Source organism: Callorhinchus milii, unplaced genomic scaffold, assembly GCF_018977255.1.
Source record: "Callorhinchus milii isolate IMCB2004 unplaced genomic scaffold, IMCB_Cmil_1.0 Scaffold3, whole genome shotgun sequence".
In the NCBI taxonomy this organism is placed as follows: Eukaryota; Metazoa; Chordata; class Chondrichthyes; order Chimaeriformes; family Callorhinchidae; genus Callorhinchus; species Callorhinchus milii.
In genome coordinates, this window is record NW_024704744.1 from 70,319,468 (window position 1) to 70,333,697 (window position 14,230).

A 14,230-nucleotide genomic window follows, 5' to 3' on the forward strand; every position below is an offset into this window, starting at 1 on the left:
ACTGAGCAATATCTGATGACTTCCAAAGCAGTCAGTAATTATACACACAATCTGACTGAAAGAAACTTGGAAAAACAGCATGGTGCCAGCAGTGCAATAATGCATATTTTGGCCTAGCAGTTTCTGTTGCACTCCCACAGAAGCTTTTATAATTATTTCTCAAGGATGTGGAAGCACCTCACAGTGCCAACCGCACCCGCATCCACTCACAAGCGTACAACCTCTGGTTTTCGTAGCTACCCACTTAAAATGTAACTTTCTTTCTCCCCTCTGTTTACAGTGAACTGCTTCAAGATCTAGAGAACTGTGACAGTGATCCAGTTGCAATCGCAGAGTGTTTTGTTGCAAAGGTAAGCGATTAGTTTATCTTGGTGAAGAGTAAAAGTTCAAGTTTGCAGGGCTATGGTGAGAGATTGGGGGAGTGGGATTGAATTGGATAGCTCTTTTCAAAGAGCTGGCACAGACACGATGGGACGAATGACCTCTTTCTGTGCTGTATAATTCTATGAGGGATATACCCTGTCCCCCTCCCACCCACCACCGCATCAACAGATTGAATTTAAGATCCTCTTCCTCTTGTTCAAATCCATCAATGGCCATCCAACCTCTGTGGCCACCTTCTCTGCTTGGAGAACACTGGGCTGCTTCTTGTCCTTTGCCCTTTCCGCTCCACTGTCAACGGGTGAGCTTTCAGCCATTCTACCCTGCTCCATCCTGATGTCCCTCCACCTTGCCTGCCTCACTCCCCAGTTTTAAAGCTCACCTTAAGACCGAACTCTTCAACTTGCACGTTTTGATTATCTCTTCGATCTTTCTTTCAACCCCCGTCCAACGCCACTGTCAAGTTCAGGCTCCCAATCTGCTTTGTGAAGTGCTTTGATATGTCGTCTTGACGTGTACAGCACTAAATAAATGTCAATTGTTGTTATTGCTGTCTGAACATTTTGAAAGACGCAGCCAAATCGGGCCAGGGAACCAGGGATTTGTAAAGGCGAATTGTAAAATGACCATTTTAGAGTTGCGTCACTTTGATTTGTACCTTGTGGTCGTGTTGCATGGGATATCGCTTGTGTACTGGGTGTCGTTCTCTGCCAGCAGCGCCTGCGTCTGATGTCTTTTCCAATATGAAAATGGATATCCACCATTAACGTTAATCTCTGAAAAGAAGTTGTTTGAGACATTTCAGTATGTGCCGTGATTGATTCTTTAGAATGAATAATCAGTTGCATTTCCCCAGCGCCTATTGCACTTGATACTGTAACCCGATCGCACATTACCTCACCACCACAGGGCATGGCAGAATTGAAGGTGTGCTACTCTAAATCATTCTCTTTCTCTCTCTGTTGCCTTCCGGGCTTGGGCTATTGCAGTTCTGCTATCATTGTTCTCTCTGCAATCTGCAGATTCTTATTTCCACTCTTGCTCTTATTTCCACTCTTACATAACGTACGCTGTAATGTGTTTATTTACAGGCACGGGTTTCAATACTCTGAAAATATCTAGGCCTTTGAATTTCCATCTGTTTTCCTTCTCAGCTTTGTTTTTGAATGCTGCCTCCCTCCCTATTCATTTTACCCTTAATCACTGTGTATTTACATTCAGATGCAATTGCTTTATTCCTAAGTCTCATTACAATTACAGCAACAGTAACATTCAATAGTCATCACATGAATATGCTGGAGACACCCCTTATTCATGCTCCCACACCCCCCAGTCTATGGTGCTGTTTTCAGTAGTGACATCTGAGAAGACTGGTAAATAGCAGCTCCTGAGTTCTTATTAGCTGGAAACTGAATTTGACCAAATAAAACATCTAAAGTTACCCAGTCACCTGTTAGCTGGTAGTTGAAAGCTGGGTTCCATGAGCTGGAAGTGAGTGTCCAGTCTTTTGGAGGACACTGTTAAATGGCATTGCAATGGGGAAGTTCTCCTCTAACACATCTAATGTACTAAATATTGAAAGCAGTGCTAAATTAATTCTTTCCACGTCTTTTGTCCCATCCTCCCATGTGTCAGCATACATTACTTTCTTTTGGGATTTTTTCCTTGCCTCTCATTACCCCACATTGAACTTTATTTCCATATTCTCTAAAAATTATGAGGTTTGAGTTATATAGCACTCTGGTCAGTACACCTTGAGTACTGTTTCCAGTTCTGGCCACCGCGACATAAGGGAGCAGCCCAGGCCCTAGAAGCAGTACAGAGGAGAGCAATGAGGATGATCACAATTTTGGAGGAATAAGCTTTGAACAATGATTAGACAAGCTTTTGTCTTAAGAGAAAACTTCTCAGGGGGGTCAACATAGAGGTGTATACAGCTTTAAATGGGTTTGAAAAAGTAAATCCAGAACAATATCTTTGGATGCACCATGACAGTAGAACAAGAGTTGCAAAGGGCAATTTCAGGACTGATACCAGGACGTTTTTCTTTACCAAGAGGGTAACTAATGATCGCAAAAGGTCACCAGCAAGAGTTGTTGAGGCCAGGACACTGGATTCATTTTAAAAAAAGCTTGAATCTGTGATGAGAGAATGTTCGATGGGTATTCTGGAAGGATGAGATTAAGTGGGTGGAAAGGCCTTCTTCATCCGAACTAATGTCGTAATCTTGGGTTTAATTTACTGGCTGTCTTGAAAGTGAGAGCAATACTGATTCAAGAAATTGATTGGGGATATCGAGAGCAGAAAAATAAAATGGCAAAGTGGTAAGTGTTCATGAAGTTGATTGGTTTTCTTGCTTTCCAGTAGATCAAACTGGTAAAGGTTAATGTATGGCAGTATGAGTACATTGTGAGGCTTTGAATAAAAATGGAGGGAGCCTAGCCAAATTCCAATAGTAAGAAAATGTGGATGAAAATGCTGACCCTTTACTGTTTGTGGATCTCTGTGGAATCTGAAGATGTATGAAGAATAGGTATAATAGCCTGATCATTCACTCTTCATAGTAACTTTTCTCATTTTGAATCTTGTGCAACCAATATTAATGATCTTTAATCCTTGCATTTCGTATAGCACTTTTCATGTTGGGAGGACATCTCAATGCGCTTCACAGGATACACTGTAAAGTGACCTGACTGTGTATTTTGTAGGAAATGTGGCAGACAGTTTTGCATGCATCGATGTCCCACATACAGCCTGAAGTGAATGACCATTGTTTTATTTATTTGAGCTCCACATCTGTCAGAGTAACTGTTGGCACTGAGGAGAGAGATTTTACATGCTTAAATTAATTCCTGGGATTAATGTTGGGCATGGTCTACGAATGCTGATACGTTGGCATAAACCTTGCCGGAAGTTCTTCTCTTCCAACAATCCCAAATAAGATGTTTGCTGGTTTCTAATGTTACTTACCCAGATTGTTAGGCATGTATTTAAGCTAATTGTCGCATTCTTGAAGACTTAGCATATGGTCTTGCAAATATCAGTTGCCAAGGTTAATTTGGATGTCTGACTGCAGTCCCAGACATTGGTGGTTCCTTGCCAGGGTTTGGCTGCTTCAGCAACAACTTGCAAAGCCACAAAACACAATGAGGTTTGAACTATTTGAACCACCAGCCACAATTTCTCTAGAGTCAAACTCTTAGTGGTTGAGACCACCATAAGACTTTGTAGAGAGGGAAAATTACAGCTTTTGTTGTTGCTGTAATTAGCCAGTATGTAGTAATAATACTTGTATGTGGTATAGTGTCTTTCACGACAACAGACTCCATCTGGTCGGGTTTGATTTTTTGGGGAGTCAACCGGGTGTCTGACACACGGTTTATTCCATTATCATGCATGAGCGTATCAAACCCAAACTGAGTTCCACCTGCACATGGAAATTCCCACTTCTGGTAAGGAATACGCACCCAGGGGTGAGAGTAAGCACCCTGTTTAACTAATTCAGGAGAGTATTAAGTGCAGGTTGGCAAGAGCCACAGCTTGGAGACCCCAGAGTATGGTTTGGGTACTCCTGGAATTTAACTAGTAAAAACCGCACAGTTTGCCATTGAAGCACTGTCTGACAGGTTCCTCGCTGCTTGCCCATCAACGACCACCCTATCCTTCAGGGCTTTAGCACAGGGATATCAGGCCTAAGTGAGAAGAATTCCAGCCCCATACAAATGAACTGCAGTTGGCTGGTTTGTTGTCAACAGTACCCTGGAGTACTGTGGACTGAGGCTCAGTAACTGGACTACTGAGAATGCTAAAGAGGACTGACTCGATTCTGTCGCCAAGATAGGAATGTACTAAATGCTGATTCAATTTAAAGAAAAACTTTCCATTCCCCCTCCCAAAATAAAATGGTTTTGTAGATCGCACCAGTTCTATTATGGAGAATGGAATACAATTGAATGCTTCATAGTTGGTTTACTCTTGTCCTTTGAAGGCATAAAGTTTCTAAAACTGGCTTCAAATTCTCTGAATTTGTCATCAGTACAGTCCTATGACCCACTCCATATGCTCTGCCAAAGAATCAAATTCTATTAAGTCATAAATTTCTAAACTGCTTTTATAATTCCAAAGCCTAGAATAATAATATGGGCTCGGTTGAGAACAAAATTATGCAACTCGAGTGATTTGAATATCCAACCTAGCTTTCTGGCTAGACCATCTGTAGAAATCTACATACTACAGGGGTTAAATCCTCAGTGGCTTCAGGTTTCTCTGATACAAAATCACATTGAACTGCTTTACAAATTTGTAAAATACAAGGACTCTCTGTATGAGCTAACTCTGATGGATAGAATGTCTCGACAGGCCAGAAGTTAATTATCTACTTAATACGTCTCCTGATTTTCATTTTGGCTTTCAGGCGCTCGCTGGGAGGGGGCGAAGAGTGGGGAGGTACTTGTAATTGGATTGTCTTCAGCTGCCGTGTAAAGATGCACTGGATGAACTCTGAATGCTGGTGTTCTCCTGAAGCAGTAGGGGACAATCTTTATACTATAAATCAAGAAATATTCAATGAAGAAAAAACTAAAAACTCTACCGATTTGAATATGGACTTATCTAGACTCACGCGAATGCTTGGGGGGGGGCTTCTTGAGGGCTCCATGGCACACAGGTTGGCCACTGCTGCCTTAAACCAACTCTGTTTATAGCTTGAACTGAATTTGGGAAAGGTTTACATTTTAACTCAGTGCTGGGTGGGGAGGGGGGTTAAAAGTTATTTAGGTGAGATTGTTGACACGACTTTGGCTCATTCAGAATAAACTTGGAACAATTTTTTTCTTTCTCATGGTGCTTTCAGACCAGTTACGGGTAGTTCAGTCAAATCCATCCTTCTTAATCTTTATATCTAGGATGTGTATCAACTTCACCTCCCACAGACCAGTAGCCTGGTGTTTGTCAGGCGGTTTGTGACTTTAAGGAGAATCATGAACCAACTACAATTGGACTATATCTGTTTGTGAGGTTGGATTTCACTTAGCAGCTAGTTTTGGGGCAAATGCAGTCCTTAGTGTTTTGGGATGGGATGTTGACAAATTTCTGTAATATAAAATGGGTGCTTGCAAATCTTCCCAACACATGAGATAATTGAACACCAATGCTGTGCATGTGTATGTATTGACTTGTAATGTTTTGTTTTTTTCATTCTCCAGAGTGAAGAATTCCACATTTATACACAATACTGCACAAACTATCCAAGGTAAGGTGTGCGTGCGTGTGTGTGTGTGTGTGTGCGTGTATAACCTGAAAAGTACACAACACGGGGAAGAATTGCTCTTTTGAATAATTCCTACTTCTGTGTACTATCTGGCAATTCTATTCCCCTGCTTGTAAAGTGCATGAGTGTCTCTTTCACAAAATCAGCGGTAGGTTAATAATAAAGAAAACTCTAATTGGTATAGCACACTTTCACATCGTGAAGGTGCCTCAAAGTTCTTCACAGGAAATACTGTAAAGTGTAGTAACTGCAGATCGAGAGTTAAAGAGACTAAAAGCACTTGCCCTCTCAGCTCGCATATCAAGAATCACCACTTGAATGAGATACCAGAAACCATATCTCGGTAAGAATGGGTTCCTTCAGCAAAGAACAGAATTAACAAAGAAAATGCATTTGCTTCTGCTGACACTGCATTTCACCTCCGGTGTTCTGGCCAGGGACAGTTAGAAACATAGTTGCCAGCGTGTAAGGTGAATCTTTGATAGTAATAGAGCAGTTGAAAGTGAGAACTATTTTTGTATGATCATAATTTAGAATGGAATTGCCCTAAGTCAAAATCCTCTGTCTCTAATTGATGAAACCTTCCAAAAATTAAAAAAAAACATTTTCAAGAGGAATTTGTGGGATAGTGTTGATAATGATTAATGTTAATAATAATCCTCGCATTTTGATACGGTGTCCTTGTCACGTTGTTGAAGTCTCAAAGTGCTTCATGTAAAGCTGTGTGAAATTCGAGTGTGCAAAATTTTTAAAAATTGCCTTTTTCTGTTCCATAACATTGAAATAAATGGACGTCTTTGCCAGAAGCGAAAGATTTAAACCAGTATTAATGTGCAGCTTTTGAATTTTTTTTCCCTTAGTCGGGTATTGCATGTCAGAGCAAAAATCACCCAGCATCAGCCAAACAAAGAAATACCCAGTATAATTTTTTAACTGTTAGGCATACAGAAAACTGAAAGTAAAGTAACAGGGCAGATTACATTGCTGGTATTGTTTTCTACAGGAATCAGTTATTTAACACAGCAGCTAATCTTTCTGGGATCACTTTACAGGTCTGTGGCTGTACTGACTGAATGCATGAGAAACAAAGTACTTGCCAAGTTCTTCAGAGAGCGACAGGAAACCTTGAAGCACTCCCTCCCACTGGGGTCCTACCTTCTCAAACCGGTGCAACGGATCCTCAAGTACCACCTCCTCTTGCACGTAAGCATCGGTTTTCACTCCACTTGACAAAGCTGCAATATTTTAACGTGTTTTAAAACAAGCACTATCCACTGTTGAACATTTTTGGTACCAGGAATCTGCGTTTTTCTAACTTAGGAGTGTAACTGAGTAAAAGCAATTACTTTTCCGGCTTGTTGACCAATTCAGCTGACTTCTTAGGTGACTGAGTGATATCATGGCTCATCTTCCCTTCACATTAGGGATTCTTTATCTAATTGGTGTTTATCTTCAGCATACTTGAGGAATGATACGTTGAGGCCATTTACCTGCAGTGGGTTTCAATGTGCCAGGATGGGACAGTTTAAAAGGGTGAAATGATCTATGCTTGGATATGTGGTGTGTCAGTAAACAGCATTAGACACTTGGGAGTTAATATTCCTGGGTATTCAGATAGAAGGATGTCCTTTTACTAAAATGATATTGAGCACAACTTGAGGTAAAGTTTCCAGATTGTACTTTTTGTTTTTGTCCCTGTCCCTTTGTCCCAAAAGCATTTTGACTATTCTCCTGGGGCTATTTCACAGGCGTCACTCTCCAGTTGGTCGACGTAAAAGTCACTATGTACTTGTGTGTAAGTTTTAATCATGATAATTGGTGGGCTATTCGATTTAAGCTCTCGAAGACTCTACCCTGCATGGAGGACGCTGTGTAAGTGCAAGTTGTTGCTGTTGTCGTAGATGTAGGAGCATCACAGCAAATTGACTGCCACTACAAAATATATAGTCACTGCACTTTACAGTAACTCCTGTGAAGCACTTTGAGACATTTTGACGTGAAAGGTGCTGTATCAAATGCAAGGATTGTTGTCATTGCTGGCTCAATCTGATTCCACCCACCATCTTTCAGCAACGGTTGCTTGATAGTAATCAGGAATAGGAACCAAGTCTTTATTTCTTATTTCTCCCTTCCTTAACTTGGGGTGCTGTGGCCAATTTTACCAATGTCTGTCACCCTGGCTGAAATTTAACTCAGCACAGACTGGAATCAAGCTTACAGTCTACTGTTCTGAAAGGATTAGATGTGTTAAACAAATAGGCATTGGGTAAAACTACTGAGCTTAGAGTAATTGCACTAGCCTTGAAGGACATGAAAAATTGGAAAGCACCAGATGGTGATGGGTTTACAGTTACAGTCCTGGGCATGGGTGAAACCTCAGGCAAGCTTCCTTGCTCTGCAAGCCTCTGTTTACCTAGCAGTAAGTAGGAACTTGGTTGATTGGCGTATTACTTTTCCAGGGGTAATAATTCCCCCTCCATAATAAAAAATAATTTGGGTCACTCAATCCATGACTATTTATATCAAACGCAAGGATTATTATTATTATTGTTAATAAATTTGAGAACCGTCATTCTGAGGCATTCAAGCAATTATTGTGGTTGACAAAACATTTGTTTATGATTTCAAGATGGAATTGGTCTAAATTTATGGCATGGTCCTTGAGTGCATGCCATTTTAGTTCGGAGTGGAAGGATTTGCTTTGAATTGCTTCCCTTGAGGTACATGCATGGATACCCAGTAGCAAATATATTCTGGGTATCATGAATCTAAAATAAATGTAGAGAGGCACTTGTCTTAATATTGATTTTAGTCGGGAAGATTCAAGCTTTGCAGATCAGTATTATAGACCTGCCTTAATTGCATATTTATGATGCTCTAGAATACGTTCAATAGATCTTTCAGTTTCATTATGGAACAGAGTGGACATTATTCTTGATACAAAACCTGGCCTTAAATTGGCAAGAAGTAGGCATTAACAGAGTAACATTTATAGGAGGTTAGGATTATCATTTCCCTTACCAGGTTACAAGTACAACTAGAGTCCATGCCATTAATGTATGATGTTTTCATGTTAGGAATGTATTGTCACCCAGTGTTCACAACATGAACTTGCATTCCAGCTGGTGTTATATGGAAGCTATGGAGAGCAGGAACCTTGTCTTCTCTTTCTCTTTCTCCTCCTCCCTCCTCCTAGCACCCACACATAGAATTCTGTGTCAAAGCACTTCATACCTGAGCCCTGTATTATTTCTCATAGTGTTGTTCTGACCCCTGAATGAGCCAGAACAAATCACTATGTTAATATGCATGGAAGTTTATGAAGAGGGTGTACTGAGCATCTGGAAAAGATTTGTTTTGTTACCTTTTGAAATGAAGCATGTGTTGATGGCCTAAACTAAGCCTTATTTCTGAGTCAGTGGGTTAACCAGAGAGTGAAGAAGAAGATAAAAATAGTAGCTGTGTGTTTGTTGTATTCCTATATAGTGTATTCCAATGCGTCGGTGAGCAGAGGACATGCATATATGCATATATATCCACAGCAGCATACAGTTGTTCTTACCTGCAACCTCTGGTTTATTGGTCTAACAGGAAATAGTTAACCACTTGGATAAGGACACAGAGTGTTACGATGTGGTGCAGGATGCCATTGATACAATGCAGAGGGTGGCATGGCACATAAATGATATGAAGAGAAAGCATGAACATGCAGTGAGACTACAGGTAATTGACATTATCATGCCATTATCATGTCTTCAGTTGTATCGTCAGATTGTATTGCTAGTGTACACAATCCAAGTTTTCTAGGGGCCATCGTATACAGTCATAAAACCTGCAACTTATCCCTGAGATGATTACTTTGGAGTTTAATCCTTCTAGTCAGGTTCTATATGTTCTTAACTCACTCTGTCATTTGGAGAGGGGGGGGAGAGTAATATTTTAATAAAAATACTCAAACATCAAGAGACATTTATTGCGCTAATCTTTAGCCTAACAAAACGAAATACAAATATCCTATCAAAACTGTAATTGTAATTGTCTTTTTAAATAAATATGTTGTTAAATGGATATTTTACTGGAGTTCTGAGGCATTACATGTGTGATATCACTGTTAATGCATTTGGCTGCTATTTGATCATCTATTTCCTCTCTTGTTAAGGAGATACAGAGCCTGCTAACCAACTGGAAGGGACCAGATCTGACCAGCTACGGAGAGTTGGTTTTAGAAGGAACATTCCGCATACAGCGAGCCAAAAATGAACGCACTTTGTTTCTGTTAGATAAGCTTCTTCTCATCACTAAAAAGAGAGAAGACATGTACACCTATAAAGCCCATATTTTGGTAAGATTTTAAAAAATCGTTTCTTAACAGCATTTAAGTAAGTGACTGGCTGATTCTATATGAGAAAATCAAATGGACAGAACAGTGACAAGCAGCCTGCCATCAATTTGTGCTCTGTTCCACCCACACTTGGGGGTCTATGACAGGCGTAGACTTTCAATGCCATCAAAATCACCTGGCTTACTCTTTGCTTCAAAACTCTTTGCTGCACTCGCTTCAGTTCCCAGATGTTCCTATTGTAATGAGGTAACCAGATGTGGTATGTAGCATGAAGCTGAATTGGTGCTTTACACAATTTCACTATCATTACTTGATTTCTTTTTAATCTTGTTTGGTCTCTTTACTGTTGCCAGGTGATTATGGTTTCTGTAATCTATCCATTAATACTCCCCCAACCCCTTTGTGCCCTGCAGACAATACCATTTATCTTATAAATTGGAGTCCTGTAGCTCAGTGGTTAGAGCACTCGCTTTGCAAGTGAGAGACCTGAGTTCAATTCCAGGCAGAGGGCGAAACCTTGGGCAAGTTTCCTTACTCCACACGCCTAATAATAATCCCTCCAAAAAAACAAAACAATAATAAATTGGTCATTTTCAATCCATGACATTTTGTGGGAAATTGCTATGCGCAATTGGCTGCCGCGTTCGCCCACAAATATACAGTCAATTCACTTTACAGTATATTCTGTGAAGCGCTTTGGGACGTCTAGAAGACGTGAAAAGCGCTATATCAAATGCAAGGATTATTATTATTATATTCCAACCATTTGGTCTCAATCTCGCATGGTAACTGCACCTATGGGAAGAGAAATCTTCATAAGTATCTGAACAGGGGACTATTGACAATCAGCAGAACAATCCTACACTGTTTGATGCCCCATTGCTTAAGATACAAAGCATATGTAAAATGGGATTGGGACAGTAAACCTAGAACAATACTTTCAAATACACTGAGATAGTAAGATGAGAGGGCACAGGTTCAGGGTTGTGTAGGACAAGTTTAGTACAGACCACCAAAAGACACAGCTTGATGCTAAAATGGGAAGATATTACAGTGGTAATAAGAGAATAGGATTAAATGACTGAAGTGCTTTCATCTATATCACTTCTGTGATCCTGTGAAGAAGCTAGGAATTACCTGATGTGGGAGTGCATGTTGTGTTTGAGCGCTTTATCTTGGTGATAAAGACTTTGGTTTTCTATTTATGCTAATCCTGTCTTTGATTCTGCCCTTTGTGTTTTCCCTTCAGTGTTGTAACCTTATGCTCGTGGAAGTAATACCAAAGGAGCCGCTTAGTTTCAGTGTCTTCCACTACAAGAACCCAAAAGTGCAGCACACAGTACAGGTACAGTATTATTTCTCACAGTGGGGTCATTGTGTGTCCAATTGGTGTGTGCTATTAAACATTGCTTTTCTGCCTACAATGTCAGGTATTTGCAGTTATTTTTAAGTCTTTAAAGATGCTGTCACCTTCTTGCATGCTTCAGCAAAGTAAACCATGTCTAATTGCAGGACTCGCAAACTCAGTACACAATGTTGAATGCAAGATTTAGCTTAGTTTGTGTTTACACTTTTTTAAAAAATCTATCCAGTCAAAGCTAGTGAACCAAAATTTCTAAGTGTGTATATATATATGTGTATATATATATATTTATATATAATATAAATAGCCTCTTCACTGAGAACCAAGAAAAACCCAAAGGGAAAAAGACTGATCATCTGGAGACTTGCATCTCTTTTGTACTGGTGAGATGTGATTCTACTGGCCCCGATCAAACAAACCCAGTCTACGTGTGTCCTAGTTTGATTTAACTTCATCCAATGGAAGTAGGTTCTCTTCATGTTGCTCCCACCTGCCTATTCAGGTGAGTGTTAAAGATCCCTGACACTATTGAAAAGGCAATGGAGTTCTTTGTGGTTTCCATCCAAAAATCCCCCAAGATAAAATCAGTCATTCCTTCAAAGCTGTTTGTGAGACACTGCTGTGTCAAAATTGGCTGCTGCGTGCGCCTACAGATACATTCACTGTACTTTACAGTATGTTCTGTGAAGCACTTCAAGACATTGCTATATCAAATGCAACGATAATTATTATTAGTTTCATCTTTATTTCGCTGTCAACAGGCCAAGTCAGTGCAGGACAAGAGACTGTGGATTCTTCACTTGAAGAGACTTATTCTTGAAAATCATCCAGCAAAGATTCCAGCCAAGGTGCGAAAGAGCAAATTACACAGTGATGCAAAGTAGTATACAGTATTGGGATCATTTTGGCCAGTTTGAGGAATTTTTTTCCTAAGTCTGATATGCAGTGATTGGAGATGTGGTAAACTTTTGCATGCTTAACCTTATTCAGTGGTTCTTCAAAAGGAGCATTACTGATAGTTGTAGATGTAATTCCAGTATGCGTTCACTCCGAAACCTAATTCTAGTAAAGACAGCAATTTATCTTCAAACCATCTGCTTTATTTTCTACTTCTGGTTGGTACTGGCCTAATTTCTGATCATCGAAATAATGAGGGTTGATGGTGTAGCCTCTTAATGATGTCTTCTGAACTTATACCCAGCCCCCATTTCCTGAATCTTTTTCTACTTCAAACTCCTGTTCCTTGTTTCTCTGTGGTTGGAGAGGTCTCAGTAAATACAATTACTCTTGTTGCTCTTCGCTATCTTTGTTTGAGGTCATCACATTAAGGCAGATGATGATAGTCGAGTTTTACCCAGGCAAATTGTGCCGAAACGCTCTGTGTTTGAAAGCAAACACCTCTGAAATGCTGCCTGTGTTTTCTGTTTAATTCACAGGCTAAACAAGCAATTCTAGAAATGGATGCAATTCGTAAGTAGCATTGTATTTGGTTTGTCTACTTAATAGAAAGCTCGTGTTTAGTTTCAATATTCGTCGATAGAAAGTGAAAATCTTTTCACAACTGATCGATAATGAAAAGATGATATTTTAAAAAGCAAAATCAATTATAACAATTTATAACAATTATAACAATTAGAATTATTTAGCGTTTTCTAAGGGATGATTTTTTTCTTGGGTTATAGAGATTGTTTTGGTCAGCCGGGTGTCCAACATGCGGAAACCTACCATCATGTTTAAGAGTATCCAAACCAGACCGAGCATTCTATATATGTATGCCACCTAGAATGGAAAATTCACTGTGTCTGGAATGGAATGTGAACTCTCCCCGGAGAGACGCACCCTGCTTACCTAATTCCAGAAAGTAATAGGCGTAGAGCAAGAGCCAAAGCTTGGGGACCCCATAGTGTGCGTTGGGGTACTTACTGGAGTTTAACTAGCTGAAACCACAATGCTTGCCATTGAGAGAACAAGCTTCCAACTGTCTGTCTATGTTTTACAGATTTATTCTATTAACATGGTATTTCAGAATAACATGACCCTTGCTATATTATGAGGAGTGCTGTCTGCATCTCACTAAATAGAGCATGGAGCTCTATTTCTCAAATAATACCTGATTTGTGCTGGGGAGAAAATGGTCGGTGCAGTGGTAATGGTATTAATTGTTCCATGTGATCCAATTCGACAAAGATTTTCATGGTCAAGTGTTAGTCTGCAATAAGTGATGTGAAAAAGTTAGAGATTTAGCAGCGCAGACTTCATTTGTTTCCATATTACCTCCCTTACAGATCACCCAGGGTTCCACTACAGCCCAGAGGGTGAGAGGAGAGCAGCTGCTCACGTGAGGGAGGAGGGCATTACACCTCGCAGAGTCCGACGGAAGTCTGGTACATCACTGACCTTTGTTTATGTGTTTATGTTTCACCCACAACATACGCAGTCAATTCAGTATATTCTGTGAAGCGCTTTGAGATGTCTCAACAAAGTAACAAGATGCTAAATCAAATGCATGGATTATCATTATTGTTTCCCGGAGCCCCTATGCCTCACCCCTTCCTTGTCTCCTTCAAGGTCTGTCTCAAGACCTTCTTCTTCAACCGTGCCTTCATTCATCTTCCCACACCCAACCCCTCTTGCCCGCCATCCCTCTAGATTCTCAACTCCAGCTCATACAAACCTTCATTGTCCAGCACCTTGTGAAGACCTCTCGACGTGAAAGACATTATATAAATGCAATTTGTTGTTGTTTTCTTCAAAACTCTGGGGGTAGAGAAATAGAGTGAGTGTGTGTCATGGGGCCTTCACCAGCACTGGTGAATCACTGCAGTTGTGACCCATAGACTGTTAGTAAGTACTTTGAGCTACTGTGCTAAGGAAT

At 40.2% G+C, this 14,230-nt stretch overlaps 1 protein-coding gene across 1 annotated transcript in view; it reads left to right on the forward strand.

Moving 5' to 3' along the window:
• The window catches only part of LOC103179238 (pleckstrin homology domain-containing family G member 1), a 144,106-nt gene that overhangs the window by 109,807 nt on the left and 20,069 nt on the right, over positions 1 to 14,230 (forward strand). The window contains exons 5-13 of the mRNA XM_042332694.1: positions 281 to 350; positions 5,586 to 5,632; positions 6,703 to 6,853; positions 9,242 to 9,373; positions 9,810 to 9,992; positions 11,242 to 11,337; positions 12,117 to 12,203; positions 12,792 to 12,825; positions 13,641 to 13,739. Of these exons, the coding sequence (XP_042188628.1) occupies positions 281 to 350; positions 5,586 to 5,632; positions 6,703 to 6,853; positions 9,242 to 9,373; positions 9,810 to 9,992; positions 11,242 to 11,337; positions 12,117 to 12,203; positions 12,792 to 12,825; positions 13,641 to 13,739 (899 nt within the window). The remainder of the gene's footprint in view (positions 1 to 280; positions 351 to 5,585; positions 5,633 to 6,702; positions 6,854 to 9,241; positions 9,374 to 9,809; positions 9,993 to 11,241; positions 11,338 to 12,116; positions 12,204 to 12,791; positions 12,826 to 13,640; positions 13,740 to 14,230) is intronic.